The 26,810-nt window shown below is 57.9% G+C and overlaps 7 protein-coding genes across 7 annotated transcripts; 4 read left to right on the top strand and 3 right to left on the bottom strand.

Annotated features, from left to right (window-relative positions):
- Positions 1–214: 214 nt before the first annotated feature.
- Positions 215–3,088, bottom strand: KEX2 (pheromone processing endoprotease; the record flags this gene model as incomplete). The annotated part of the gene is made up of 2 exons (XM_071055636.1): positions 215–1,250; positions 1,359–3,088. 2 exons carry the CDS (start codon positions 3,086–3,088, stop codon positions 215–217), a joined length of 2,766 nt encoding a protein of 921 aa, XP_070911737.1.
- A 2,316-nt stretch (positions 3,089–5,404) lies between these two features.
- Positions 5,405–10,841, top strand: MFIFM68171_00213 (PhoD-like phosphatase domain-containing protein; the record flags this gene model as incomplete). Its single annotated transcript, XM_071055635.1, has 3 exons — positions 5,405–7,391; positions 7,750–9,175; positions 9,230–10,841. 3 exons carry the CDS (start codon positions 5,405–5,407, stop codon positions 10,839–10,841), a joined length of 5,025 nt encoding a protein of 1,674 aa, XP_070911736.1.
- A 1,078-nt stretch (positions 10,842–11,919) lies between these two features.
- On the top strand, positions 11,920–12,235 carry MFIFM68171_00212 (uncharacterized protein; the record flags this gene model as incomplete). Its single annotated transcript, XM_071055634.1, has 2 exons — positions 11,920–12,029; positions 12,100–12,235. 2 exons carry the CDS (start codon positions 11,920–11,922, stop codon positions 12,233–12,235), a joined length of 246 nt encoding a protein of 81 aa, XP_070911735.1.
- A 1,220-nt stretch (positions 12,236–13,455) lies between these two features.
- MFIFM68171_00211 (Membrane bound cation transporter) lies at positions 13,456–16,186 on the top strand (the record flags this gene model as incomplete). Its single annotated transcript, XM_071055633.1, has 6 exons — positions 13,456–14,093; positions 14,295–14,310; positions 14,360–14,467; positions 14,517–14,588; positions 14,638–14,715; positions 14,768–16,186. The coding sequence occupies 6 exons, from the start codon at positions 13,456–13,458 to the stop codon at positions 16,184–16,186; spliced, it is 2,331 nt and encodes a 776-aa protein (XP_070911734.1).
- A 1,937-nt stretch (positions 16,187–18,123) lies between these two features.
- On the top strand, positions 18,124–19,608 carry MFIFM68171_00210 (SPRY domain-containing protein; the record flags this gene model as incomplete). Its single annotated transcript, XM_071055632.1, has 2 exons — positions 18,124–18,920; positions 19,011–19,608. The coding sequence occupies 2 exons, from the start codon at positions 18,124–18,126 to the stop codon at positions 19,606–19,608; spliced, it is 1,395 nt and encodes a 464-aa protein (XP_070911733.1).
- A 148-nt stretch (positions 19,609–19,756) lies between these two features.
- On the bottom strand, positions 19,757–22,024 carry ROK1 (RNA-dependent ATPase rok1; the record flags this gene model as incomplete). The annotated part of the gene is made up of 1 exon (XM_071055631.1): positions 19,757–22,024. The coding sequence occupies one exon, from the start codon at positions 22,022–22,024 to the stop codon at positions 19,757–19,759; it is 2,268 nt and encodes a 755-aa protein (XP_070911732.1).
- A 293-nt stretch (positions 22,025–22,317) lies between these two features.
- ISM1 (isoleucine-tRNA ligase) lies at positions 22,318–25,322 on the bottom strand (the record flags this gene model as incomplete). Its single annotated transcript, XM_071055630.1, has 3 exons — positions 22,318–24,938; positions 25,004–25,206; positions 25,273–25,322. The coding sequence occupies 3 exons, from the start codon at positions 25,320–25,322 to the stop codon at positions 22,318–22,320; spliced, it is 2,874 nt and encodes a 957-aa protein (XP_070911731.1).
- Between the last annotated feature and the right edge of the window lie 1,488 nt (positions 25,323–26,810).

Here is a 26,810-nt window from a genome sequence, read left to right as displayed (position 1 = left end):
GTCACATTTGTACTAGCTAATATAGACGGGAAAGCTAGCTGCTAGACTCATCTTTGACCAAGCGAGATAAAAGAAAAAAAAAAAAAAAACACCCAGAAAACAGACCCTCCTGCGCCGTTGCAACTCTGTGTGCATATCTATTCAATGATAGGTACCCGACGAACCCGAACCAGAACCCTTACATGTCTCAGGCGATACTAGCAGCGATGGCTTCTTACCGGCCTCCTTGAAGCGGCCTTGCTTCCTGGGTGTTCCCATCTCCCTCCTCCTCCTCCTCCTCATCGTCATCCTCCCCAACGACATGATGCCCATCATCATCATCGTCATCATCCATACTGCCCCTCCTACCGGGTAACTTCTCGCTCAACCGGATCGGCGAGCCGTCGTCCGACCCCGACCGGGACCCGCTCCCAGAAGGCTGGTCCCTATACACGGCCACGGCATCCCTCCCGCCAAAATCGTCGTCGCTGTCGTCCTCGTCGCTGCCCCCGGCAAACGCATCGTACAGCTCGCCACCCCTCGTCCTCTTCCTCCCGCCGGCACCAGCCACGCCGCCGGCGCCGTGGGCAGCGCGCTTCTCGCCGACGGCGCCGCCGCGGTCGCCGGCCCCGGCCCCGGCCAGGCCCTCGGCCTCGTCCTCGTCGAGCAGCTCAAACTCGTAGTTGTTGCGCGGGTTGTTGCGCAGGCGTCTGCGGCGGGCCAGGAAGAGGTAGATGGCGAGGCCGGAGCAGAAGAGGACGATGAGGACGAGCGAGCCGTAGATCCAGGCCTGGGTGGCGGCCGAGACGCCAAAGGTGGGCAGGAACGACGGGAGCCAGTTGCTGGTAGTGCTGGAGCTCGTCTCGGCGCCCGAGGATTCCGACGGTTCGGGGGATTCCTGGATCTGCTGGTCGTCATGGCCTTGGTCCGTCGTCGACGACGACGACGACGACGATGAATCGTCCGTGGGCTTGCTGTTGACCGGTCTGTTGGGCTGGTCGGACAGGGCGGCGGAGTCGGTGGCTTGGCTGTCCTCGTCGCCGCCTGCCGGCTTGGGCGGGATGGTCGTGATTGAGGCTTGGACAGTGGTGGTGGGGATGGCCGCGTGGTCGTCATCGTCTTCCTCGGTGGGCAAGGGGAGGAGTTTTGCTTTGGAAGGGTCGCGGCTCTCGCCCCAGAGCTTGAGGTGCCAGTCGACGAAGGTGCCGCTGAATTGGTTGACGTTGGTGTCTTTGACGACGATGGTCCAGGTGCCGACGCCTTTCTCGCCCCTGTGATATTGGGTTAGCCAAGATGATTAAAAAGGAAAAAAAAATTTTTTTTAAAAAAATTTATATATATTTCTTTTCCCGACGAGGGGTAGAGGCGAGGTGACTTACCAGTGAACCACGCTCATGAACGTCCAGTCATCGTAACCCTCGGTGGAATCGTCGTACTTGCGTGTGACGGAGAGGTGGCTGACCACATTTTCGGGGCTGATCAGGTCGACGCTTAGATCACCGCGTCGTCCGTGTTCGACATTCATGGTGACTGTGATGTGCTCGACTCGCTCCAGGTTGGCCTCTTTAAGCATGTCCTCGGTGACCTCGAACCCGACCGTAACCCCCTTATCGCCTTGGGGAATGGGCTGGTTGACGTGGATCCACGGAGAGTAGAACCAAGCCTGCGGCTTCACATTCTTCCACGTCTTGGCGGCCTCCACGATGGCGTAGCTGTCGAGCTTGCCGTATGCAAAGGTGTGGCTGTACTTCTTGCCAATGGCGGTATCCTGCCACTCGCCCGTGTCCAGGTTGACGGGCACCGCCGTGTTCATGGCGAGATACTGCATGTCTCGCCACGACAGGTCCGGACGCACCTGCAGAACGAGGGCAAAGATTCCAGCTGCGAGCGGCGCTGCGGCCGAGGTGCCACCGTGAGTGTTGGTACAGGCATTTTGGCCGACATCGGTCGTGTGAATGGCGTCGCCGCTACCGCTGGAGTAGGTGACAACCAGGCTGGCGGAGCACTTCTCCGAGTAATAGGGGTGGGTGCCCTTCCTGTCAATGGCCCCGACGGTAATGCTGTATATGCTATTAGTGTACCCGTCAAAGTTGCAGTTATCATCGTTTTGAGCGCCATTGCCGCTCGCGAAGACGTAGATGGAGCCGAGCCCTCCGCGGCCGTTTTGCACCGCGTTCAGCATGGCGCGGCGAATGAGAATGCCAGGCGCATCCATGCTACGACCGTCATCCGGAGGGCCCCATGAGCACGAGTAGATTTGGTTGTGCTGGTAGTCGTAGTTCATAGCCACGGCTTCATCAGCATCCGTGATCAGTTTGGACAGGATCCGCAGGCCGGCAATCTTGGAGTCGTAGGCTACCCCCACGCCGCAGACATTGTTCCTGCCGGCTGAGACCTCGCCGGCGCACCGGGTTCCATGCCTGTCGTCCTGGAGACGCGGCCTCGGCTCGTCGGTCTTGTCGTTGAAGTCGTAGGACCCGGCCGCGTAGTAGTTGGCCTTGAGGTCGTCGCTGTACATGTCTAGACCGTCATCGACAATGGCGACGGTGGCGTTGCTGCCCGTGATCCCCTGCAGCCACACGCCCGTGACATTCACATCGTGGCCGACTTCGACCGTGTTGAACAGATGCCACTGCTCGTGGAATATGGGATCTGTGATCTGCAGCTTTTGAGCGACCCGTCGCTGCTCCATGACTGCGTTTGCTTGCTCAAGCTTGTCGGCCCTCGAGGCGCGTCTCCAGGGCATAGGGCCCTCTCGTACGGGGATGATGCGCTTCTCCCAGGGCTTGCGCAGCCGCTGCTTTTCGGAAAAGAGGACACCGTCTAGAGCGTGCCTTTCGCCCAGCGATCGTCTCCTCCGTCGCTCCTTCAATTCCCGCTTGACGACATCATGTTCTGCTTTTTTCGCAACGAAGACGTGGTGGTCCTTGAGTTCCCCGAGGGGACCCTCGTGGGACAGCCCCAAGCTCCGGGCTACTTCGTGGGGCGACGTCTCGGGGTCGAGGTGAAGAACATAGTAATCGTTGGCGTCCCAGTTCCGGGGGAGAATGCCGGATGCTGTTGCGAGGGCGGCGAGGCCTAGAAACGTCGCGGCTGACGAGATCTTCATCGTGGTGGATGGTGTGACGGCGCGGCGCACCTCGTCGGAACCCGGAACGGGTGTATAAGTCGGCGTCAAGAGGCGGCTATGGGAATCATGTATCGAGCGTTGACAGAACCCGGTTCGGAATTAGACCGCCAGTGTCCTGGTTGTGGTCGTTCGACACGGATGTACGACACGGTGCGGTGCCGTGGTGGAGGAGGCTTTGCAAAGTCAATCCCACCGGAGCGTGGGGAGTGGCGACTCTGCAAACCAACCAAAAGTTGAGTGCTCGGTAGTTTCAAATCATTTACGGGGAGATCTGCTGTGGATGCAGCGTCTCACAACCGGATTGCGTGGAATTATCCCTTTTTTCCCAAAGTCGATCGGCTGCTCTTTGAAGTGGAGATGTGGCCTTGGGGATCACCTCGTCTTACCCAGGCCAGCCAAGAGCGTCGCAACGTTGAAGGCAGCGTCGCAATTTAGCGGCTGTGCCACTGGCGCAAGCCCAGGGCCTGGGCTAAAACCTCGTCAGGATCCAGAGGCGCCTTGCGAGCCACCGGGGCCTGGAGCCAATCATTCGCTGTTCTGAGCGGGACCCTTGGCTCGGGCTTTGGGTTGGCCCTTGGACGCTGTCACCGTAACAGCGGCCGTTGGTGTTAAAAATGGAATTGGAAACTGGTGAGTGAGAAGGTCTCAATCAAGCCTCGACCGATTCCTACAGCCCGAGGACTTGCAGGTTTATTCCGCTCATCCGACGGATATAAAGGGAGGATCCTTAGTCTTTGTTCATTGCAATCGAGCCAGAACACGGTAACAGCCCGACTCAAGCCGTGCAGCCCCCGAGGGTTCGATCTGTCATTCAGAGTCCACAAGTCCCGCTTTGTCTACCAGAAGCTGGATGCTTTGGCAACTTGTAATTGGCAGAATCTACGGGCCGGCCTTCAAGTCAACTACCTAGATTCCCGTCCGAGGAGCTTCAGGACGACTCCTCTGGGGTACTGAGCATCTCTTCAAGTGTATGGATAAGGTATCTTAATCTTGTGTTTTCGAGGTTCCAACCCGGTCTTGGCTTTCCCGGCCGCTCGACCGCGAGAAACAGGGACGGGGAAAGATGGCTATAGCCGGATTTACGTTAGCGATGAGTGATGCGCATCTCGGTGGACGTGTATGTTGGACGACGACCAAGCGGTCGGGATCTGGTAATTCAAAGAAGAGCTGCTCTTGGCCCACCTAAGGCGCATAAGGCACTTCACCACTGTCACCGACTCCAAGTTAGATCTCTTGACGCCGGAACCTCGACCTTTGCGTAACACCGTCCAAATCACAACATAAGAATTGGCCGTGACGCCACACACATAACCAGTCCAAATGAAACATCGACTGCGCCAATTGATCATGATGTCTGGCATCTGTTGGTAGACGGCCAAGAACCCAATCGTCTCATCTCTTCTTCCTGAGAACGGTGGACCGTCCCGTTGAGCATGCCGACCCTTGCGCTCTCTGCGCAGGTCCGATCTGCACAAGCGAATCTTGCACGGGTTGCCGAGACAGAGTGCCATCCAAACCGAGGTATTATGTATCGAAGCATCCAAAGCTTCCATTTTGTTCCCTGGCGGCTCCCAGGTAATCCAACCAGCCACCGACTGTACGAGTTCGCACAAAAAAATAAAAAATAAAAAACTAAAGAAAAAAATTAAAATAAAAAGCAAGACGGTGTTCTGGAGAAACCCAGTTCGAGTCGCCCAGTCGGGAAGCCGCCCGCCAAGCAGTTCCAACAAGCCGTGGCCTTCCCGCCTTTTGATTCCGGGTACCCCCTGTCAGGCGAGCCCCAACAGGCCTGTGATGTGGCCGGACAGCGCCCTGGCAAACGATTTCTGGCAGCAATTGAAGCTCCAGCCCAACCGCGCCAAGATGCAGTTCTCTCCGCCCAAGCTTCCCCAGCCCAGCCCCAAATTCCCAGATTCCCACCCAATGCCCCAAAGCTTGCCGCCAGGGAGACCCCCGTCGTCCCGCCATTCTCTTTCAGACGCTTCTGGTATAACTGGCGAATGGCCCCGTCGTGAGGTGGTCATGGTAGCTCGAGCCCGAGAGTGCATGTGTCTGCAGAGCATTGGCTCTTTTCCTATGGGCAGAAAGCTGCATGTGCATGGCTCGTGGACGAATGGCCACGCGTGAAGCCCAGCAAGTGAGCACGCAGCAAGCATCCGAGGAGCGGTCAGCCCACCCCGCGAGACAACAGGAAGCTCAAGCAAGACAGCCTGGCGTCCTGGCGTCCTGACGCCGAACTGCAAATCCCGCGACCCCGGGATCAATCCACGCCTTGCAACGAACCCAACCGCAAACATGTCGACTCCCTACTGGGGCCAGCTCCCAGGCCCCAAGGCGGGCCAAACCACAGCCCGCCGCCTGTCCGATGACCAGGTCCCGTTGCCGGAGCGCCCGACGTCATTGGACGCTCCGGGCCAGGGACAGGCCAGGTCGAATCGCATCTCTGTGCAGACTACAAAATCCGATGCGCCGACCGATTCGACCATGAGCCCCTTTGCGTCGCCAACTGCATCGAGCTTTCAGGGCCAGGGACTCGCTCCTCGCCCCCCGTCACTACCTTACGGCGCTAACCAGTACCCCCCGGAGCTTCTCGAGAACCGCCGTCGACGCAGGAGCCGCAACCAGGAGCAGGACGACGAGTATGCCGCCTTAGCACCGCAACCGCCTCCCGCCGCCCCCGACGTACCGCGTGCTCCCCCCGTGAGTTACAAGTATCCGCCAGTGAGCGGCGGAGCAGCGCCATACCCATACCCCATCCCGCCGCCAGGAATTGGCCGCCCCAGCAGGCAGATGGAGACGGAAGAATACTACAAGCTTTCGACCCCGGTCGGCCAGCGGGAGGACCATCCGGTCCTGGACCGGCCGCGCAACACGCTCGACGAATCCGCCATGCCGCGACCCCAGAGGGTCAACACCGATCCCACCTTTGGCAAGACCGGGTCGCCCATCAATGGCTACCACCGCAGGGCATCGGCTGCCGAGCAGTCGCTGCAGAGGAGTGCTAGGAGGGCCTCGGCACACCATTCGACACCAAGAATGTTCGCAGACGACCGCTCACCGCTTCAAAGGCTTGAGCTGACCCTCGACAGCATCTCCAAGGAGGACAAGCGGGCGCGCGTCGAGGCTGCCGAGAGGGCTGCCCGAGAGCGGGCAGCGGCGGCGGCGGCGGCGAACGGAGCCGTCCCACAGGGAGAGAGGGGCCCGCAGGTCCACCAAGTACGTTTCCGAGAGCGGCGGCCTTCGGTGACGGCCGGGGACGCACCCATCACTCCAATCACACCGTCAAGGCCAGCGGGGCCGAATGGTCCCCTCTCGCAGAACCCGCCTGAGGAGGGGCGGAGGTACAGCGCGGCTGGTGGGCCGTCCCCCAGAGCAGCAGCCACTGAGTCGCGCATCCCGGTCCCGGCCAAACAGCCATCTGGCATCCCTCAGCGCAACCTGAGCTTCCGAGAGCGCGCAGCGCGGAATGAGATGAAACTGCCGAACGGCCTGGACGATGCTGCGGTCGAGGGCATCTCCCCGACAACCGTGTCCAACAGCCGCGCTACGGCGACAAGAAACAACAAGCTGAAGAAGAACCCACCGGGCAATCAGTGGCCAAACAGAATCTCGGAATCGGACGAAATCAATAACGCGGGCGAAACACCCCCCGCACGCAGCGCGAAGGGGGTGAACACCGGACCCATCCATATGCCTGCCACCCCGAGAGCCGACCACGACCCTGAGCAAGCCCAGCTCGAAGCACTGCTGCGGAGGGCCGCGGCTCAAGATGATGCAGATTTTGGGGACGAGTTCTTGGAGTATTCGCCAGTTGCAAAGGTGTCAAGAGCGGCCAGCCAAAGAAAAGCCGACCAGATTCTTGGCCGGGTTCCTCCTCACACAGCCGCACCTAACGGAACCCGGCAACTTGCTGCTGCCGCCGCTGTCACACCGAGCGCTGGAGCTACGGTGAGAGCCGTTCAACCCAGTCCGCGCAGAGATGACAGAGACGATAGCGATGCCGGCGAGGAGAAGCACCACATATCGGATCTCATTTTCCATGCCAGCGACAACCTCCAGCCCGGTCAGGGCATGTTCAAACCGACGTCTTACCTGGAAGAGTGGAAGCAAGGAACCGTTGGAACTCTGGCGGGCGGGTTGCTCGATCTTGACGATGTGCCGCCTGCGGTCGACAAGAACACGCCGTGGTGGGACGCGGCCCAGTCACGGAAACGGTCCGGCAGTATGTCAAGTCGACCGAAGAAGGCGGAGGCGTTCGAGGGCGAATATGATGACACAAATGGTATGCGTACCCCTAATCCACAGGTCATGTACCCCAACATTGGGGAAATCCAGAGCGGCGACCTCCGTCGACTGTCGGGCAGTGATGTCGATGGCGGTCTCGCGTTCGAGCCCCAGCATCTCGCCCCTCCGTCAAAGAGGTCGAAGGCTCGGGCTCGGCGCTGGGATGCCTTGCGCCCCCTCAGCCCCACCCCCTCGCACGCGAGCGATTCCCAAGACAGTTTGACCTGCTTCTCGCTGTCTAGCAATGATGCACTGCATCGTCAAGCGCTGTCCTATTCCTGTACAATGACCCCTCGCTTCTTTGGTGTGGTTTCACATCTTCCAGCAAGAGATGGCTAACTAGACTCCGTGTGCAGCCCCGACAAGGTTCAAGCCGCCTCTGTATCTCAAGTGCGGACCCCTGCTGAGGTACTGCGGCATCCGGCACGAGCGGGTGCCTAATCGGTCGGCACGGAACGGCGCTGTCGTCGACCGTGAGATATGGAGAGGCTCCGTGATGATTGTCACCACGGACGCCGACTCGTCTTACGACATTGCTCCGACGCTGAGGTTGTTTGCTCAGCCCATTGAGCTCCTCCCGCCACCCCCGCGAGTGATCCAGGGCGATGAGCCCCTGGCACCCGAGTACGTCGACCCGATCGCGGGGCACCCTAAGCTCGGCCGGAAAGGCGAGACTCTCTATGTCAGGCCGGTGGACCACCTGGAGGAGTCCAGAGATATTTCCAAGGACGAGACGGACGACGGGTTATTCGAGAAGGCAAAGAGCCCGCCCGAAGTGCCCCTGCCGGAGGGCATGGTGGATCCGCCAGGCTCGTTCGCCGCCCGGAGGAAGCGGGCCGAAATGGACGGCGAGAAGGCGGGCAAGTACAAGGACGTCCGCGGTTTCAGGCTGCACGCTGAGCGCGGCTACACCTTCTGGAGGTTCAATATTGAGATCGAACTCCAGGAAAAGCAGCAGCGCATTGCGTACCGGATCAACCGGGGCCCATCAACGGGTTTCTGGGTGCCAGCCAAGGGTCAGACCATGAACATCATGTTCTACAGCTGCAACGGATTTAGCATAAGCGTCGACTCCGACCAGTTCAGCGGGCCGGATCCGATGTGGCGCGATGTGCTCAACTCTCACCAAAGCCAGCCATTCCACGTCATGATTGGCGGCGGCGACCAGATCTACAATGACCGGTGCATGCAGGAGACCAAGATCTTCAGGGACTGGCTGATGATCAAGAATCCTCTGCACAAGCACAACGCCCCTTTCACCCCCGAGATGCAGGACGAGCTCGAAACCTACTACCTGGAGCGCTATGCCATGTGGTTCTCGCAAGGCCTGTTTAGCATGGCCAACTCGCAGATTCCCATGGTCAACATGTATGACGACCACGACATTATTGACGGATTCGGCTCGTACCCGCACCACTTCATGAATTCCCCCGTGTTCTCCGGACTCGGCAACGTCGCTTTCAAATATTACATGCTCTTCCAGCATCAGAGTGTCGTTGACGAGACGGAGAAGACGGAGCCGAGTTGGACGCTCGGTGTCCGGCCAGGGCCGTACATCAAGGAGCTGAGCCGCAGCTTGTTCATGTTCCTCGGCTCCAAGGTTGCGCTCCTGGCTGTCGACGCACGTACCGAGCGGACGCGCGAAGAGGTCATCCGGGAAGACACGTGGAAGAAGATCATGGATCGGTGCTATGGTGAGATTGACAAAGGCAAGGTGGAACACTTGCTCGTCCTGCTGGGCGTGCCCATTGCCTACCCGAGACTCGTCTGGCTCGAGAATATGTAAGTTCTACTACCGGCCCCTTTTTGCAGACGCCTAAGCTGACACTGTCTTAGCTTGACTTCACGTGTTATGGACCCCGTCAAGGCGCTGAGCAAGTTGGGAATGTTTGGGGGTCTCCTCAACCGCTTCGACGGCGGCGTCGAAGTCCTCGATGACTTGGACGATCACTGGACGGCCAAGAGCCACAAGCAAGAGCGCAGCATCGTGATTGAGGACTTGCAGGATCTGGCGGCCGACAAGTCGATCAGAATCACGATTCTCAGCGGCGACGTCCACTTAGCAGCCATCGGTCAGTTCTATTCGAACCCTAAGCTTGGCCTCGCGAAGCACAAGGACTTCCGATACATGCCGAACGTCATCTCCTCCGCCATCGTCAACACGCCACCACCGGACCTGATGGCCGATATCCTGAACAAGCGCAACAAGGTGCACCACTTCGACAAGGAGACAGAGGAGGACATGATTCCTCTATTTGCGCATGGCGTCGACGGCAAGCCGCGCAACAACAAACACCTGCTCCCGCACCGCAACTGGTGCGCAATCCGCGAGTACGTCCCCGGCAATACGCCGCTCCCGACGCCGAACCATTCCGCATTCAACTTCGCGCCACTTGGCCACCCCCGCGGGTATGCCAGCGCCAGCAGCGGCCTAGGCAGGACCCTAAGCGGCAACCTCTTCCGGCGACTCTCCACATCCGGCGGCAGCAAAGACCGGACCCGTCCACCCATCTCAGGCGGGCTCCTACGGTCACTGTCACGCCGTGCCGGCGCAGCCAGCGCGGACGAGGTCGGAAAGCCGCTGCCGCCGAAACCGGGCATGTTGACACGCACAATGTCCGGCTCGTCGATTTCCGGCAAGTTTGGCGGCCTGTTTCGCCGGCGGAGCACCAGCGCCGCGAAAAGGGCCGACGATGGGGGGATCAACGGGCAGTGGGGGCCCGACACGGAGGAGGAGGACCTGCCGTATGACGAGGAGGTCCCGCGCCCGCGCGGCGTCGGTCTGCGAGGCGGCCTGGGAACCGGCACCAGCGCCGACTACAGCGACGGGTCCGGGAACGAGTTTGCGCGCGACGACGAGCGCTACTTCTCCGCCGTCAAGCCCCAGTATCCGCAGCACTCGAACACGAGCAAGGAGAGGGCGGCCGCTACTACTGCTACCATGATGACCACCATGTCCGGCGGCATCACGCCGGGTCAGCAAATGCCTTCTCGCGCCCCGTCGCATGCACCGTCCCGCGCCCCGTCTTCGGAGCAAGAATCGGTCATTGCTCCGCCGCCCAAGTCGTTGTCCTTCCATCGTGTTCCGACGGGCAGCTTGTCGGGTAGGCTGAGGAGGCGGGGCACGGGCGCGGAGGAGTACGCGGTGGACTTGCGGGGCGGGTTGGAGGTGACGCTCAACGTGGAGATCAGCCCCAAGGACCCCGGGGGCAGCACGGTGCCCTACCGGTTGGTCGTGCCGAGGTTGTGGTATGAGTACGAGGGGGAGGAGCCGGAAGTTGGGGATGCGGCAGCGGTGGATGCGGGGGTTGTAGGAAGCGCAGGGGAGAAGAATGTCGCGGTGGAGGAAGGCCGGGTCCCCGAAGGGGGGATGATGGAGCCCGGGCCGCAGACGGAGAAGAAGCCGGGCGGGATCAAGAGGTTGATGAGTCTGCGAAGGGCAGGTTGATAATTGCCTGGGTATGTAAAAAGGGGAGGTTGTTTGGATACGATTTATGACGGTAGGGTGGTACGATGTGATGGACGACGGATTATGGGTGGCACGATGAATGGGTGGAAGGATATAACAAAATGTTGGTAGATTCTCGTTTCACCTCTTTTTTTTGGCGTGTCTGCTTCATCTCAACTGGCGCTGTTATCATTATCCTGCTGGGAGCTTTTGTTGGGAACGGATGGCAAGGCAATATAGCTGTAAAATGTGTAAATATATGAGCAAAACCTTCCGCGCTTGTGACCCGTTTGTAGAGAATCTGGCAGATACAGGACCGCAAGAGTCACTACAACGCCGTCCCGGGTTTCTGTGACATGCGTTCTGGCCATCACTATATATGACGGGAAGCGTACCAGGGACTATCGCGTAGATCGATCATGGCTGGTTCCTCTCGTTTAGCTATTGGCGGGGCACTATCAATTTCTGCAGAGGGCATTGGAGTTTCCCGTTACCTCCGTTTATGTTTGGTTCTAACAGTCGAGAAACGCAGCTCCTCGCAACAGCGATTTGTGTGACAGGCTACTACTATGGACACTGAAAACTAATGGGGGGAGATGATTGAAATAGGAGGAGACGGACCGTTTAACTATGTTTCCTTGAACTCAGCTCTCTTGGTCGCAATGCCATACAGAGACCAGAGACCCTTTCATATTCTGATTTAAATGTTGGTTGAAATTCTGGGGCGTGGTTGTTCTCGACATCAGCATTCTCCTCGACGAATTCCGATTGATTAACGTAATCAAATTTCGGTCATCTCATTTATCGTCGTAATCGCCAAACCAAGATTGTGTCTTGGTTACGATTTTACCGTTAGCAAGATCTCCATCATGATTGGAACATCATGCCGTTAGAGATAACGGCTCACTTTCAGTGTTAACCTAAATCTCTTTATGTGTATTTAATTATGTGCTAAACTGGAGGATGCATCTGAGAAAAAAAAAAAAAGTCGGCTCCGACGCAGTATCCTGTGGAGATATCCTCACAGATGATACATTCGCAGGGTACAGTGTGTGTATACCAGTACAGGTAACTCGACATGCCGCGACTAACCTCTCGAATCACCACGACTTCTTTACCGTGGGCAACACTAAAAGAGGAGGACCCCGGTGAATTGATTAAGTCGCCCCCGCAGGGCGAGGAACGTGGGTTCCGCCTGGACAAGGGAGTGCTCACATCGGCAAGTCAAGAACCGTTGATGAGATCCAAACTGAACAAGGGCCCATATCATTGTGGAGGACTCCATGGCGTTTAACGACCTTGACCCCGAGTACCCAGAGAAGGTGCCGTTCTATCTTTACGGCAACTCACGAAACGAGGTGCATATCGGCCACGTGCTCAGGTTAAGGGGGTGAAACAAAAGGGCGTCCTTATACCGTAGCTATAGGGATTTCGTCAATGATCAGCCCTTCGCCGTTGGGACCATCAAGCTCGGTCGCAGCATGTACGCTGACTGGGAGGAGGTGAATGGTGATCCTGTAGAGGAGAGTGCCAGTAATCCTGCGGAGGACTAGATTGAAGTGGATGAATAAAATGACCTGGAATGGAGTTGAGAAGGGACAACACGAATGAGGATGAATAATCGTTTGTTGGTAGAATTGCCTGGGCAGGGGCCCGAGTCGAGTCACGGTTTCCGGCTGACGTCATGCCGGTGCTGTTAGCTTGTGTCCATATTGCCAGGACGCTCAGGCGATAAAACACTCTGAGGAGGCCTCTTCGTCTCAGTTCAAGTACACCTTTCCGGATATCGTCATGGCTGATGCAGTTGTCTTGAACTCATGAGTGGGTGTCATGGCAATTAGACACTCGGATCTGTGCTGTGCTTCCCAAGAATGCCAAGCGGAGATAAGCTTTGCCATGGCTGCATGGCAACGGCCGGGGACCGGGGTTGGGAGGGACAGGTTATTCTGTACGAGCCTCCGAAGTGTGCGAGGCGGTCTCGAAAGGTACAATTAAGAACTAGATCTGGATTACAAGCTCGAGCTAGATAAGGCCTTAGCCATAAGTATACCATCTTTTCCATCATCCTTTCTTAATGCATCGGGCTTGCAGGGCGTTGCGGATGTGCGACGGGATGGTCCATATGCTGCAGCAACCAACCAAGTGCTGTCCAAGCGAGCCGATCTGATCTGATATTTTTGCACATCAATGTCCGGGATATCCGCTTTGGACCCCTCCAAGTTCAACGACGCTCTTTCCTCATCTGCATGAATGTCTCGCCGCGTGGTCTTCACCTGCTGACCACCGTTCCTATTGCGTTGGTGGAGGAGAGACATGTCTGGGTACAGAATTCACCGGTACCTGTGCTTTTGTGGAGATGAATGTGGGCCTTTGCCTTTCTCCGGGGCACTTCCCGCTAATCCAGACAAGGAACGATGGGTGCACATTGCCCGCCACTTGGCAAGGACCACCCGGGCCAGGCCAACTCCCCAATATAAATGCCCGCCACAGCTTGATAACCCAATCTTTCCATCTTCCTCTTTCTCCCTTCATTTTCCTAGCTCTTCCGTCTCCCCATCGTCCCTCGATTCTCTGCGATCACCGGCGCCGGGAACTGTACTGCAACACCCACTCGATGAAGGAAGCTTCACCCAACCCCCAGTATCTTGATCGTATCCGCTCGTGGGCACGTACCAAAGCGCATGGCGGCACTCGTCGCTCGTCGAGACCCTCCGTTCCCAACGCCCTTCCCATAAGCAGCCCCGGGACCTTCGAACCCACGCAGTCTAGCGCCGCCGTTGTCAACAGTGCCGGCAACGCATCACATACTTCCCCCAATGCCGGACATGGCGACTCCACGAGCAGTGGCGGAAAGCCCTCGGCCCAGCCCGCCTCCTGCCCTGACCCGTCGGGCAGTAGTAGTAGTTCGCCCATCGCTCCATCACCGCAGGCTGCGGAGTCGGGGCCTGTCGTAGATCCCGGCGCCAGCCAGCATGACGAGAAGAATATCGCCCAGAGGCTCCTGCACACCGTCAAGACAGTCTTGCTGCACACCAAGCTGAACCTGCTGCTTGTCTTTGTCCCCATTGGCATCGCCGTCAATGAGGTCCCGGGCATGTCGCCCGGTATCATCTTCGCCATGAATGCCATCGCCATCGTCCCGCTCGCCGGACTCTTGAGCTTCGCCACCGAGACGGTGGCCCGTAGGCTTGGAGATTCTCTCGGCGCCTTGCTCAATGTGACGTTTGGTAACGCCGTAGAGTTGATCATTTTGTAAGCTTCCCGTCTCGACCTGGGGACTCGGGACGTTGAGCTGACTGTTCGGTAGCATGTACGTCCGCCTTTGGTATCCTGGTCAAGGAACGAAAGACGCTGTCGTCTATCGCGTCCCCATTCAGTGGCCTTGCTTGTCCTTGCATCCCTGGCCCACCCATTCACTGGACCACTGCTTACTGATTGCTTCAATGGCCACAGCATCGCTCTTGTCAAAGTATGTCCTAAATCCCTACCGGTATCGACTCGGCGCTAACCGGAGGTAGAATGAGATTCGTATCGTCCAGGCCTCGCTCCTTGGCTCCATTTTGGCCAATCTCTTACTCATCTTGGGCATGTCATTTTTCCTTGGAGGAATGCGCTTCCGCGAGCAGGTTGGTATTCGCCCCGCGCCATCCCTCGAATAGGGGCTGACCGAAACAGATCTACAATAGCACTGTCACTCAGATGAGTGCCTGCCTTCTGAGCCTGAGCGTTATCAGTCTAGTCTTGCCGGTATGTGCCATGCCTCCGTACTATAACTAGCGCACTGACATGGTTTCAGACGGCCTTCCATGCATCGTTTAGTGATCTCAAGCTTGCGGATGCCCAGTCCCTGAAGATCAGCCGCGGCACCAGCGTGGTGAGCAGCGCCGCACTCCTGACTTGTCACTCAGGGAGCTAACCTTGAGCAGATTCTGCTGTTGGTGTACATCGTATACCTGCTATTCCAACTGCTGTCGCACTCGTACATGTACGAATCGACGCCGCAGCACATCATCGACGAGGAAGCGACGCCAGGACCGGTCGCCAACTGGCTTGATTCATCAAGCTCCGACGACAGCTCCTCGAGTGATTCCGACTCAACCGACTCCGAGTACTCCCGGGGAACTCTCTCCAAGCGGGTAAAGCGGGTTATGCGCCGCCGTCGAAAGTCGAGTGTGGCGTCCGAGGTTGGTGAAGGCTCTCGGACGCCTTCCTTTGGCGCGAGTGATGTGAATACCGTGCCTGATGAGATAGCTTCGGAGGAATGCGCATCCCGCCCCGGCCTTGTTGTCACGAAACCTAGTAATGGGATTCTTGATGGAGGCAATGAGGAGGCTATTCAGGATGAGAAGCGGCGTCGGCATTCAAAGCGCCACCACCGGCGATCCCTCAGGAAGTACCGCAAGCACAAGCACAAAGCGCATCGAGTTGGATCTCGGGAAGCCATTGAGGAGCAAATCATCGACGAAGATGTAGTGGCAGGGGCGGAAGCCACACCCTCCCCTGGTGAACCGCGGAGAGTGGACTTTGCCAACCCGGGCATGGTGTCCCCTGAGGGAACCGCGGCCGAAGCGGTAGCGGCTCGCAACCGGTTCCAAGCGCTACGGGCGATGGCTCTTCGGCCGGTGGCTAAGAGCCTGGCGCCGACGGTCTTCACGCAGCCGCCTGATGCCGGGATGCCGAGCGTCCCGCCCGGTCCGGTCCCTCGCGTACGCTATGGCATCCGCAGAACCAACTCCCTCCCCGACCGGCTGAACCAGCACTACCGGCCCCCGGGCGCCATGATGCCTTCCCAGATTCGTTTAGCCGCGCTCTCGAATGCTGCTGCCGCCCAAAATACGCGGGAACATGTGGGGGAGTTGTCGCGAACTGCCGCTGTCCTTCTCCTGATCATCTCGACTGGCCTAGTTGCCGTGTGCGCCGAATTCATGGTCGACTCCATCAACGGACTCGTGCAGACGAGCAGCATCGGCGAGGTTTTCATCGGTCTCATCATTCTGCCGATTGTGGGCAACGCGGCGGAGCACGTTACGGCTATTACGGTAGCTATGAAGAACAAGATGGACTTGGCGATCGGCGTGGCGGTTGGCAGTTCTATTCAGATCGCTCTCTTCATCACGCCGCTCGTCGTCATCATTGGATGGGCCATGGGCCGGGAAATGACCCTCTACTTCACCCTCTTTGAGACGGTCTGTCTGTTTGTGTCGGCGTTCATCACCAACTTCTTAGTCCTGGATGGGCGTAGCAACTACCTTGAGGGCGCACTTCTACTGGCTACGTATATCATTATCAGCGTCGTGGCCTTTTTCTACCCCAGCCGGGCCGATACTAGCTCATGGGGTGCTTAGACGGAAGCGGGGGCATGCGGATGGCGAGGAGCAATCGAGAGTCATGGCGAATCAGCTTTAGGCCATTCCATCAGCGCCGGGAATTTAAGATTAACGTTATCCTTCAACGCTTCTGACTAGCCCCAGCCCGTTGTGTTTGGTACCCTCAGCTATCCTTCCAAGACCACAGAGCCTCAGATCTCGTCGGTGGAGTTCATGCAGCTCCAACTTCTTCCCACAGGGAGGGTCATTGGATGAATCGGATTGAGACGAACCTTCAGCTGGCGTAGCTGCCCGAAAGACTGGTAAATCACAACGTCGTTCGGATCGCCCGAACGGCGGTATCTAGCATTGTTGTCGGATCGGTTGCGGCTGCGGCTTAGCTAGGATGCGGTGTCTGGTGTATTTCTGCGGCGAGGAATTCTGAACCAAGAAACCATAAAAACCCCAGTATTCGCAGTAGGAGATGGGACAGGTTGACCGTGGTGGTTTTCAAAATGGGGCGCATCTCGGGGCGGGATACAAGGACCCAACGGACGAGAACAGTAAGGATTAAGAGAAATAAATGGCTGAGTAACGAAGGGTCTGCAAAGGAAGAGTCTAGTATTAGCGGAATGTGCCTGTGTTAAGCGTCGGCACCGCCGGCCAAGTTCTTTCCCACCGGCAGATGCATTAGAATAATCATATCGCAGTCGTGGGACCTCAGTACGGCTTTGAAACACCTCGCCGTCTGCTCACAACAAATGATACCCACCATAGCTCGGTAGCCGAGGAGCAGAGGCCAAAGAAGGAAATCAATCAACAGAAAATCATCATCTCTGCAGTGCGATGTCGCATTCTTCATCGAATCGTGGTGGTGAGAAGCAGCGGCAGCAGAAGAAAATTACGAATTGCGACGGCCGATCCGGAGTGGCAGTAACAGTTCAATTGAATTATAAGTTAAGAATATGAATACTAGTATAAGATAACTTACTGCTAAGTGTTCTTCACAAATTACCTCGGGAAACAAAGGTAAAGCTGCAATTTGAATAGGTCAAAGGCGCTCCTAGTAGAAGGCGGGTAGTAGTGGCAGTGTACTGTACATAGATCCAGCGGATAGAGATCGGATTGTTTGCCGTCCTAGTGGCCTACCCTCACTGCTTTGATCTTCAAAGGGATAAGTTACCTGGCATGACATGTGCGGTGCCGCTGTGAGATACAGGATCGAGCTCTGAACCTCTCGAAGAGCGGGTGTGGCAGGGGCCCCGCCGATATACGGCCCTAAATTCATAGACCCAAGCTTTCCAGCGGCTCAAAACTGCATTAAGGCTAAGTTGGGATCCAATTCGAGGATGTCGCAGAGAGCTTTGGTCGCGGAGACGGTATGCCTATGGATGATGGTTGACCAGCTAGTACATACATACCTAACGTACCTTACATACAGTACGCGGAGCACTGGGCCGAGGGACCAAGTTAGGGTTCGCGCAGCGGGGCCCAATTGGCGGACTGCAGGGCAGGCAGAGCAAGCGGGACCACTAAAAACGTCATCCGCGCCGGCGATGCGGGGCAACGAACTGCCTAAAGAGGCCGCCAACCGCCAGGTGATTCATCGCTGCTGTGGACACTGACATTGATTGATGCTGGCGAGCACCTACTTGGCGAGTTTGCACTGCCTTCTTCGACCCTGGGCTTGTTTCCCGATCATCCGATAAGCGCGTATTTGGGACCACGAGTTTGAAGGCAAGCGTAAAGTATCCCGAAAGGCCCGGCAGTTTTGAACAAAAGGCATTTTTTTTTTTTTTTTTTTTTTTTTTTTTTTTTTTTTTGCAATTGATTTGTTTGCCGACCACCACGGCAACTGGCGCTTTACCTGTGACTCTGAACACCTTTCTCGAATACCAATATCAAAGCGGGTCTCCTGCCTCTTCTTTCGCCGCTAAGCTTTAGGCCTTGGGATCAATTAAGCTCCTTTTACAAACATGTGTTTTGGCAGCAAAAAGGACCATCTCCATGACGAGGAGCCACCGCGGCCGGCTCCCGGGCAGGCTCCGCAGCAGCCAACGTATGCTCCAGCGCAGAAGGCGAGTGTGCCGTCTCAGTACCAGCAGCAACCGCAATACCATCAACAGCAGCAGCAGCAGCAGCAGCAGCAGCAACCGCAGCTACATCCTCTGCCTCCGGCACCAGTCGAGCTTTCTTCGAGCAGCAACAACTACGCTCCACCTCCGGGACCCCCCCCGTCCCACGGGGCTCCGATGGCTTTCTCCAGCAACGACTTTGCTCCTCCCCCGGGACCGCCGCCATCCCAGCTGCCCGGAGGCGACTTTGCTCCTCCTCCTGGTCCCCCTCCGTCTCACCAGCGGGGCAACGACTTCACTCCCCCTCCAGGACCACCCCCATCCCAGCGGCAAGATGACCTAAGCTACATCGCACCTCCCCCCGGTTCCCCGCCATCCTCATCTGAGAACAAAGCCAAACAGCACGACTGGGAGATCGTGGTACCGGATACCTCCCTCTTCCCTCCTCCGCCGAGCTTCTTTTCGGGCTTTGACCGCTCCCCAGCAACCAACGCCACCGAAACCCAGGCCGAGGCCGGCGAGCGGTGGTGCGCTGAGCACCCCTTGACTGCGCCCGTCACTCTGGACGCGGCGTCTCTCGCCGCTCTGCGGTCTCACAACCCCCGCCTGATGCAGCCGGCCGGGTTCCGAGGCTCTCTAACCTACGTCAGCCGCGGTGTCTGGGAGGGAAGGACAGACTCCCAGGCCGGCGATACCACGTACGTTTTGCCCCCCCCCCCCCCCTACAACACAAACTTCTTCCAAACCTACCGCAAGACCGAACGAACTAACTTTTCCCGCTGCAAAAGTATAATCGCCTACCCCCCACTCTACGTCGTAACCCAGCACTCCCCGCTCTCCTCCTCCACTTCCACTGCCCTCCCCTTCCCCCCCGATCCCAGCAACCCCTTCTCCTCCTCCCTCACCCCCCCAGCGCCGCCGTCCAAGACGATCTACTACGAAGTCCTCGTCACGGACCCGTCGCCGCGGCCGGGGGAGATCTGCCTGGCGCTGGGCTTCACGGCGCTCCCGTACCCTTCGTTCCGGATGCCGGGCTGGCACCGGGGCAGCCTGGCGGTGCACGGCGACGACGGGCACCGGTACGTCAACGACCGGTGGGGCGGGAAGGCCTTCACGGAGCCGTTTGCGCGCGGCGAGCGGTACGGCCTTGGCATGGTCCTGGCCAACCGCGGCGGGCGCATCGAGACGGACGTCTTCTTCACGCGCCAGGGCGTCGAGGCCGGCCGCTGGAACCTGCACGAGGAGACGGACGCCCAGCAGGACCTGCCTGTGTTTGGCCTGGAAGGGTACCACGATCTGAGCTGTGCCATCGGCACGTACGGCGCCGTGGGGTTCAAGGTGTTCCTGAGGCCTGAGGAGTGGTTGTATAAGCCGGCGGGTTGTTGAGTGTAGCCCTTGGCGTTTTGCCGTTGTCGCTTTATAAGCGAAGGAAGGGTTGATTGTTTCTGGTAGCGTTTCGTTGGATATATATTTTTTTCATTCAGCGTAAGACACTAAGGTACCTAAATCTCACAGGGAGGGGGTATCAAAAGGTTCAATCATCCAGCCCTCCCCACTCGCTCTCCTCGCCTGCCTCGGGACGACCACCACCATTCCGCTCCTGCTCCCTCTTCTGCCTCTTCCTCCGCTTGCTCGCCTCGATGGCTTGCTGGCGATTGTGCTCCCTCCGCCTCTCCCACGAGCTCTTGGTCGTGATGGTGGCCTTGCCGCCCGAGCGCCGCGACTCGACGCCGCGGACCTTGAGCTTCCGCTTATCCTCCTTGGCCACCTTGGGCAACGCATCCAGCAGCCACCGCTGCACGGCCTGTTCGGCGCCGGCCCTGCCGGCCTGCTTCTCGCTCGCGGCGATGACGTTGGCCACGCTCCTGACGAATGGGATGTCGTCCTTGGTGTAGAAGGTGACGGCGACGCCGCCCTCGCGGCCGGCGCGGCCGGTGCGCCCGGCGCGGTGGACGTAGCCCGCCGCCGACGTGGGCACGTCGTAGTTGACGACGCCGTTGACGCCGGCAAAGTCGACGCCGCGCGCGAGCACGTCGGTCGTGACGAGCACCCACACCTCGCCGGCGCGGAACCGCGCCATGATGCGCGACCGCGCCGCGTCCGAGAGCGACGAGTGCAGCACCGCCAGGCGCGCCGAGCCGCCCGCCTCCGGCCCAATGTCGTACCGGAGCTCGTCGTGCAGCGCCTGGGCGCGCTCGATGGTCTGCGTGAAGACGAGGAAAGGGGGCCGGAGCGGTGGGCCCGAGTCGGCTGACGAGACTGGGTGGAGGAGTTGCCGCAGGGCGAGGAGCTTGCCTGCTTCGGTGGCCGTGTAGATGAGCTTGTGCGTGATGTTGGGGACAGCCGTGTCTTTGAGGCCGACGACGAGGCGGATCAGGGGACGCCGGGCGGAGTGCTTCGATCGCTTGTCGAGCTGCTTGGTGATGAGGGCTTCGATGCTGGAGGCCATGGTGGCGGACCAGCAGGTCAAGCTGACATTGGGGTGGGTGCAGGCTCGCCAAATGCCCATGGTCTGCTTGCGAAAGATGGGGTCGAGCAGGACGTCTGCCTCGTCGAGGATGAGGGACCTGACGGCGGGGAGGACCTTTCTGGGCCCGGACTTGCCTCCAGAGAGAAAATTCAGCAGAATCTTTGGCGTCGTCACCAGGATGTCCACCCTGGCGGGGGCCAAGCCGCCCCCATCCTTGCCAGTATCCCCAACGTCCGACTCTTCCCCTTCGCTTTCCTCCTGCTCCTCCTCATCACCACTCTCCCCCTCACTCCCGCTCTCGTGCTCTTCATCCCCCTTCTTCTCACTACCCTTTACCTCCTCCGCAGCAAGCCTCAGCCTCCCCTTCATCAAGACGACCCTCACGCCCGTCCCAATCGCCAACTTCCTCCCCTCATTCACAATCTGGCTCGCCAGCTCCCTCGTCGGCGCCACAACAACCGCCTCTAGCACGTGCTCATCCCGCCCCCTCCCTTGCTCCGCACGCCGCCTCAGGACCCCGTCGATAGCCGGAATCAGAAAGGTAATCGTCTTGCCGCTGCCCGTGGGCGCAACGGCGAGGAAATCCACTCCCCCTTCGGCTGCAGAGGCAGAAGAAGACGAAGAAAACGCGCTCTTGGATTTCTTGAGTGCCGTGGCCGGCCGCAGCAACAGGGGCAGGCTGCCCATCTGCACCTCTGTGGGCACGCGGAAGCCCTGCGCCGAGATGTTGTCGGCCAGCTGCGGCGAGACGTCGTAGACGTGCCTCAGCTCGGAGAAGGAGGTCAGGGGTTGGGGGTAGATCTGTTGCTTGTGGTCGTCCTTTTTGGGCTTCTCAGCCTCGTTTTTCTCGCCCCGCTTCTGTTTCTTCTTCTTCTGCTGTTTCTTGTCCTGTTCCTCCCCCTCTGCGCTGCCAGTCGCCCTGTCAGTAGTTTGTTGCGGTTGCTGTCCCGAAAGGACCGTAAACTTGAGGCGGTGCGACCGCAGGATCTGGCGGCATTCGTCTTCGTCTAGCAGCTTGATCTTACGCTTCTTGGGTGGTGTGTCGCCGTCGGGCTGGGCATCAGTTGGCTCGGTCTCGGCGGCGGGTTTTTTGGGCGCAAAGTAATCCACGTCGCTTAGGTCGGCGTCCTCGTCTTTGTCTGCTGGCTCGCCATTGTCCTGCGCGCCGCGTTTTCTTTTCCGCTTCTTGCCTCGGGAACTGACGGGATCGTGGAAGAGCTGCGGGTGGGGGAGCGCACCGGCCGAGGGAAGCTGGGCCGTGGCTGCCGCACCGTGTGGTTTGTTCTTATGGTTCGGCTTAATGCCCCGCGAGAGGACTTTGAGAATGTCCATTTGATGGACTTGGTTTGCCGGGTTGCCGTCTGAGGAAGCCCGCGGTGACTTCTTGGGAACTCGATTTGGAGGTAAATTTTGGGCCAGAGAGGTGCGATAAGAAAAAAAGTCCTGCCCCACAGCAGCCGCCAAGAGCTTATCGCTTCTTGGGTATTCCATTGACGAATGCGACAACCAATACCGGGTACCGAAGGTACCGATTCACGGATTGATGCACCAGGTTTCGTCGTGCCAAAAACGGGGTATCCGTTGCAAGATGTCTACTTCTATCTATCTTACACCTGTTCGTACACCTACTCTACAGAATCACCAACAATATCCTCACACCGGCCACAGAGCGTATCTTCCTTGGGCGCAACATAGCGCCAGCACCGTGGGCACTTGGCTTGCTTCGGCGAGAGCACCCGGGCCTTGCACACGGCTCCATCAAGTTCAAACTCCTCGACATAGCTCCACTCCACATCCTCTCGGACATGCCCATTGAGCTCAACCGAAGACACGACAAACATAGCCTCCAGCTCGTCCTTGTATCTGCTTAGCACCGACAGCGCCCTCCCCTCGGGCACCTCGAGCACCACAGAGCATTGCAACGACGAGCCCAGTACCTTGTCTGCGCGCGCAAACTCGGACGCCGCCTTGATCGCCGCATGTGTGCGCATCAACACAGGCATATCCTCGCGGAGCTGCAACTCGTCGAGTGTGATGCGACTGCTGTCGATGACAGGGGCGCTGTAGAGCTGCTGAAGCGGGTGGATGATGGAGTCATCCTCCCTCAGCCACGCCGGGCGGTGCTCCCAGGCTTCTTCGACCAAAACAGGAGTGATGGGCGCAAGCATTCGGAGGAAACCAACGAAGATAGGCTCCAAGACGCCGCCGCCATCCCCGCAATACAGCCTGTCCTTGAGCGCCTCGAGGTAAAACGCCGAGAGATCATTGGTGATCCACCTATTGAGGTTGCTAAACGCCTTGTTGAACTCGTAGTTGTCGTAGTGCTTGCCTACTTCCTCCATGACGTATTTCAGCTGAATGAGCGCGATGTGGTCAACGGCTGTCAACGGGGCCGTCCGGGCCGACTTGTGCATGGAGCCCGTCAGCATCTTCACGGTAGTGCGGTACTTGACCAGTGCTTGGTGGATCGTCTTGAGCACCGGCTCGCCGAGGACAATGTCGTGCGTGTAGTCGCTGCTGGCCACCCAGAGACGCAGGGCGTCAGCACCGAGCGCGTCCTTGACCGGCGGCGTGTTTCCCCCCTTCTTCTTGGTCTTGAGCGGCGGGAGCAGCGAACCATCCATGACTTGGTCGGCCGAGATGATGTTGCCTAGCGACTTTGACATCTTCTTGCCGTCTTTATCCAGCGTGAAGCCGTGGGTGATGAGCGTCTTGAACGGCGACAGGCCCAGCGTGTTTGTGGTGGAATTCGTGCTCCGGTCCGCCATGCCAGCCACACGTGTGAGCAGGCTAGACTGGAACCAGCCGCGATGCTGATCGGACCCTTCGAGGTAGACGTCTGCTTGCCTATCCATCATGGCCCAGCTACTCCCGCTGTCAAACCAGACGTCCATCGTGTCCAGACCGCGCAAGTACTCCGCCTTGCCACGGAGCAACGCAGGGACCCACGCGGGGTCGTCAGGGGCATCAGTCCACCAGGCATCCATTCCCCTCTCCTGGATGACCGATATGATGTGGTCGATGACCTCGTCAGTCATGACGGCATTCCCGTTTGGCTCGTACAGCGCGGGTATCGGCACCCCCCAAGCTCGCTGCCGCGAGATGCACCATTCGCTACGGCCCTTGACAAACGATTCGAGCCTATTCCGCCCAGTTTCGGGTACGAAGCGCACACCGTCGAGTGCTGCCAGAGTTTGGTCCTTGATCGTATCCACATCGGCAAACCACTGAGCCGTAGCCCGGATGATGATGGGCTGCTTGGTTCTCCAATCGTAAGGGTACTTGTGCCGGTACTCATGAACGTTGAGCACGTCGTCTCCAAGCAGCTCCAATACAGCAGCACTGCCACCATCCAAGACGGATATGCCCTTTAGACGATCAGGCTCATCGGGGAATGCCTCGCCGGTGAACAGGCCATCGTCGTCCACTGGTGCAGACACAGGAATGCCCAGGGATAGGCAGGCTTGGTAGTCGTCGAAGCCGTGGCCCGGGGCGCAATGAACGAGGCCGCTTCCAGACCCCTCCGTGACGAACGAGCCATGAATTATGGGCTGCGGAGCAGCCGATCTCCCGCGAAGTACGTTTAGGTACTGCAGCTGCGTGAGCTGGCCGCCCTTGACAGTACCAATGATCTCGGGCGCTATCCCCTTCCCCAGCAATACGTTCGCAACACGTTCCAGGCAATTCTCGGCAACCAAGATCGCATCTTCCCCAATGCGTACAATGTGATATGCAAAGTCCTCATGCACGGCAATCACCCTATTTGCGGGTAGCGTCCAAGGCGTTGTGGTCCAAATGACAGCGTACAATCTGCCCCTGAACCCCTCCAAGCCGGGCAGGTGGCCGTACTCCCCAACGACGGGGAACCGGACGTACGCGGCCCTCGACACGTGGTTCTCGTTGTACTCGAGCTCGGCCTCTGCCAGGGCCGTGCCCGACGACGGCGACCAGTATACGGGCTTGTACTTGCGGTAGATGAACCCACGCCGCGTCATCTTCTGGAACAGCCGTAGCTGCCTGATCTCGTAGGCCATGTCCATCGTCTTCCACGCGGCCTCCCAGTCGCCCATGACTGCGTATGTCCGGAAGCTCTTCATTTGTTCTTTCACCGTCTTCGAGGCGAGCTTGCGCGCCGCCTTGCGGATGGCGCCCGGCGACATGGTCTTGCCCCCGGCGGCCCCGACAGCCTTGAGCTCGATCGGTAAACCGTGGCAGTCCCATCCTGGTATGTACGACACGCGGCGCCCTAATCGTGACGTCGCTGATCAGCAAAGAGGAGAGAGTCAAGTCAAGTGCTGGTCGCCGGCGCACCTTGCTGGACCTTGACGCGGAGGATGATGTCCTTGAGGATCTTGTTCAGGGCGTGCCCGGCATGCAGACTTCCGTTGGCGTACGGCGGCCCATCATGCAAGAGGAACTCGTCGTCAGCGGGGCGATTGGCCGCCTGCCACTTGTAAAAGTCATCGGCGCATCGTCGGATGTACTGCTCCTGGTTCTTGGGCGACGGACGTGGGCTGCGAACTCGTGAGTGACCAAGGCCTTTCTTTTTAAGCTGGGGCAAGCATTGCGGAAATGCTTACGGAAATGTCGATTTGGGCAGCCTCAGCGTCGATGCCCAGTTTTTCGACATTGTCTCTGGGGCGTCATAGCGGGAGAGAGCAGTTTGCCGGCGCGAAAATGTTGACTTGGTAGGGAAATTTTACACGACGTCCCGTTATCGGGGTTTGGGCTGCCGAAAGGAGTAGGCCCAGACCCACTGCCCCCGGCAGTTTAAAACAGCACACACAACCGAGTTACATTCTTGGCTCAAATAGATTCGTTTCAACCTACACTTGCATAGGAATTTATTAGTTAGCTTCCTTCAATGATTTCTTTCCTAGATTTTGAATGCCTTATCACACGTGCCGTGAAAGACATCCTTCCCATTCAGATAGAGGTTATTACAGGTAGCTTGCGATATATTTTATATGGCACAGCAGTTCTACTAGCGGTTAGAAATATCTACTACATACAACCTGTTTGTTGTGAATATAACGCTGAATCTAATTAGGCCTAAGCAAGGTGATACATGATGCACTTCAATACATCCATTGTGAGTACAGCAGAGTGCAGACATGACCTAGACCATACTGTTGTTCGCTCATGCACAATCTCGGTAAGCCGATGCCTAACAAATATTCATATATATGGCAGCAGGGCATTGGTGCAACTTTCTACATCTCCTTTTAGCTACTATAGGTACTCTACTGCAGTATATCTTTGCGATCCGAACCTTCTACTCAAGCCAGGAGTATGTAGGTACTATGTGGCGGCTCTCCTTGATTGGTTGTGGTGGGCTGCGTGTACGGTGTAGAATAGCTACCTTAGTGTAGTCGGCAAGGCTGTAAAACGACAAGTCACAATTGTGCTAGAGACACATCTCCTGCAGGTGAGTTGGTTACCAGAATGCAAACTTCATTTATTAATGCTCAACGGTCGCAGCCAGTATTCTTGCCCAACCGACTTCCTTCCCCCAGCCCCATTTGTGCTCAACCCCATCTGCTTCAAATGCTCGGACGCATTCCACGCTTGCGATTTAAAAGTAGAAATGCTGATCTGTGGCTCGACAAGCATCATTGAACATGTATCTCTGGGCGTCGTTTTGAAGTAGCCGATCAAACTCGCAGACCAACACGAGGCCGCACGAATTGCGAACTGTTCTCCTTCGAACGGCGAATTCTTGAGAGACTAGGTGAGCATTCCAGGATTGCCAGGTAATGTTAAATCATAAAATCTACCAGGAGAGCAACTAATACCTTCGTCCAGCCAACATGCTTGTGCACGAGACCGTACCGGGTGCTCGGGACTTGCAGCTCTCTGACTTCGGTGGCTCGGTATGCCAAGAGCTGGACGCGGATTGTATACCCTAACTTCAAGATGGGAAAGTTCCCTAATGTTGAGCACTTGCCGGTAGGAGAGGTGATTACAGAGTGTTGGAAGACGGAATTCGCAACAGCAAAAGACGTCTTGATAGCCCTGGACAAGTCTCCCTTGACCCAGCAATCTTGTATCGAGTCTTGAACATTTTTGCGGCTATGCCGGACTGCTTACCTACAAGAATTGTCTCTTAGTTTGGTCA

Source organism: Madurella fahalii, assembly GCF_045866475.1.
Source record: "Madurella fahalii IFM 68171 DNA, scaffold_1, whole genome shotgun sequence".
In the NCBI taxonomy this organism is placed as follows: domain Eukaryota; kingdom Fungi; phylum Ascomycota; class Sordariomycetes; order Sordariales; genus Madurella; species Madurella fahalii.
This window is presented reverse-complemented; position numbering and strand designations above follow the sequence as displayed.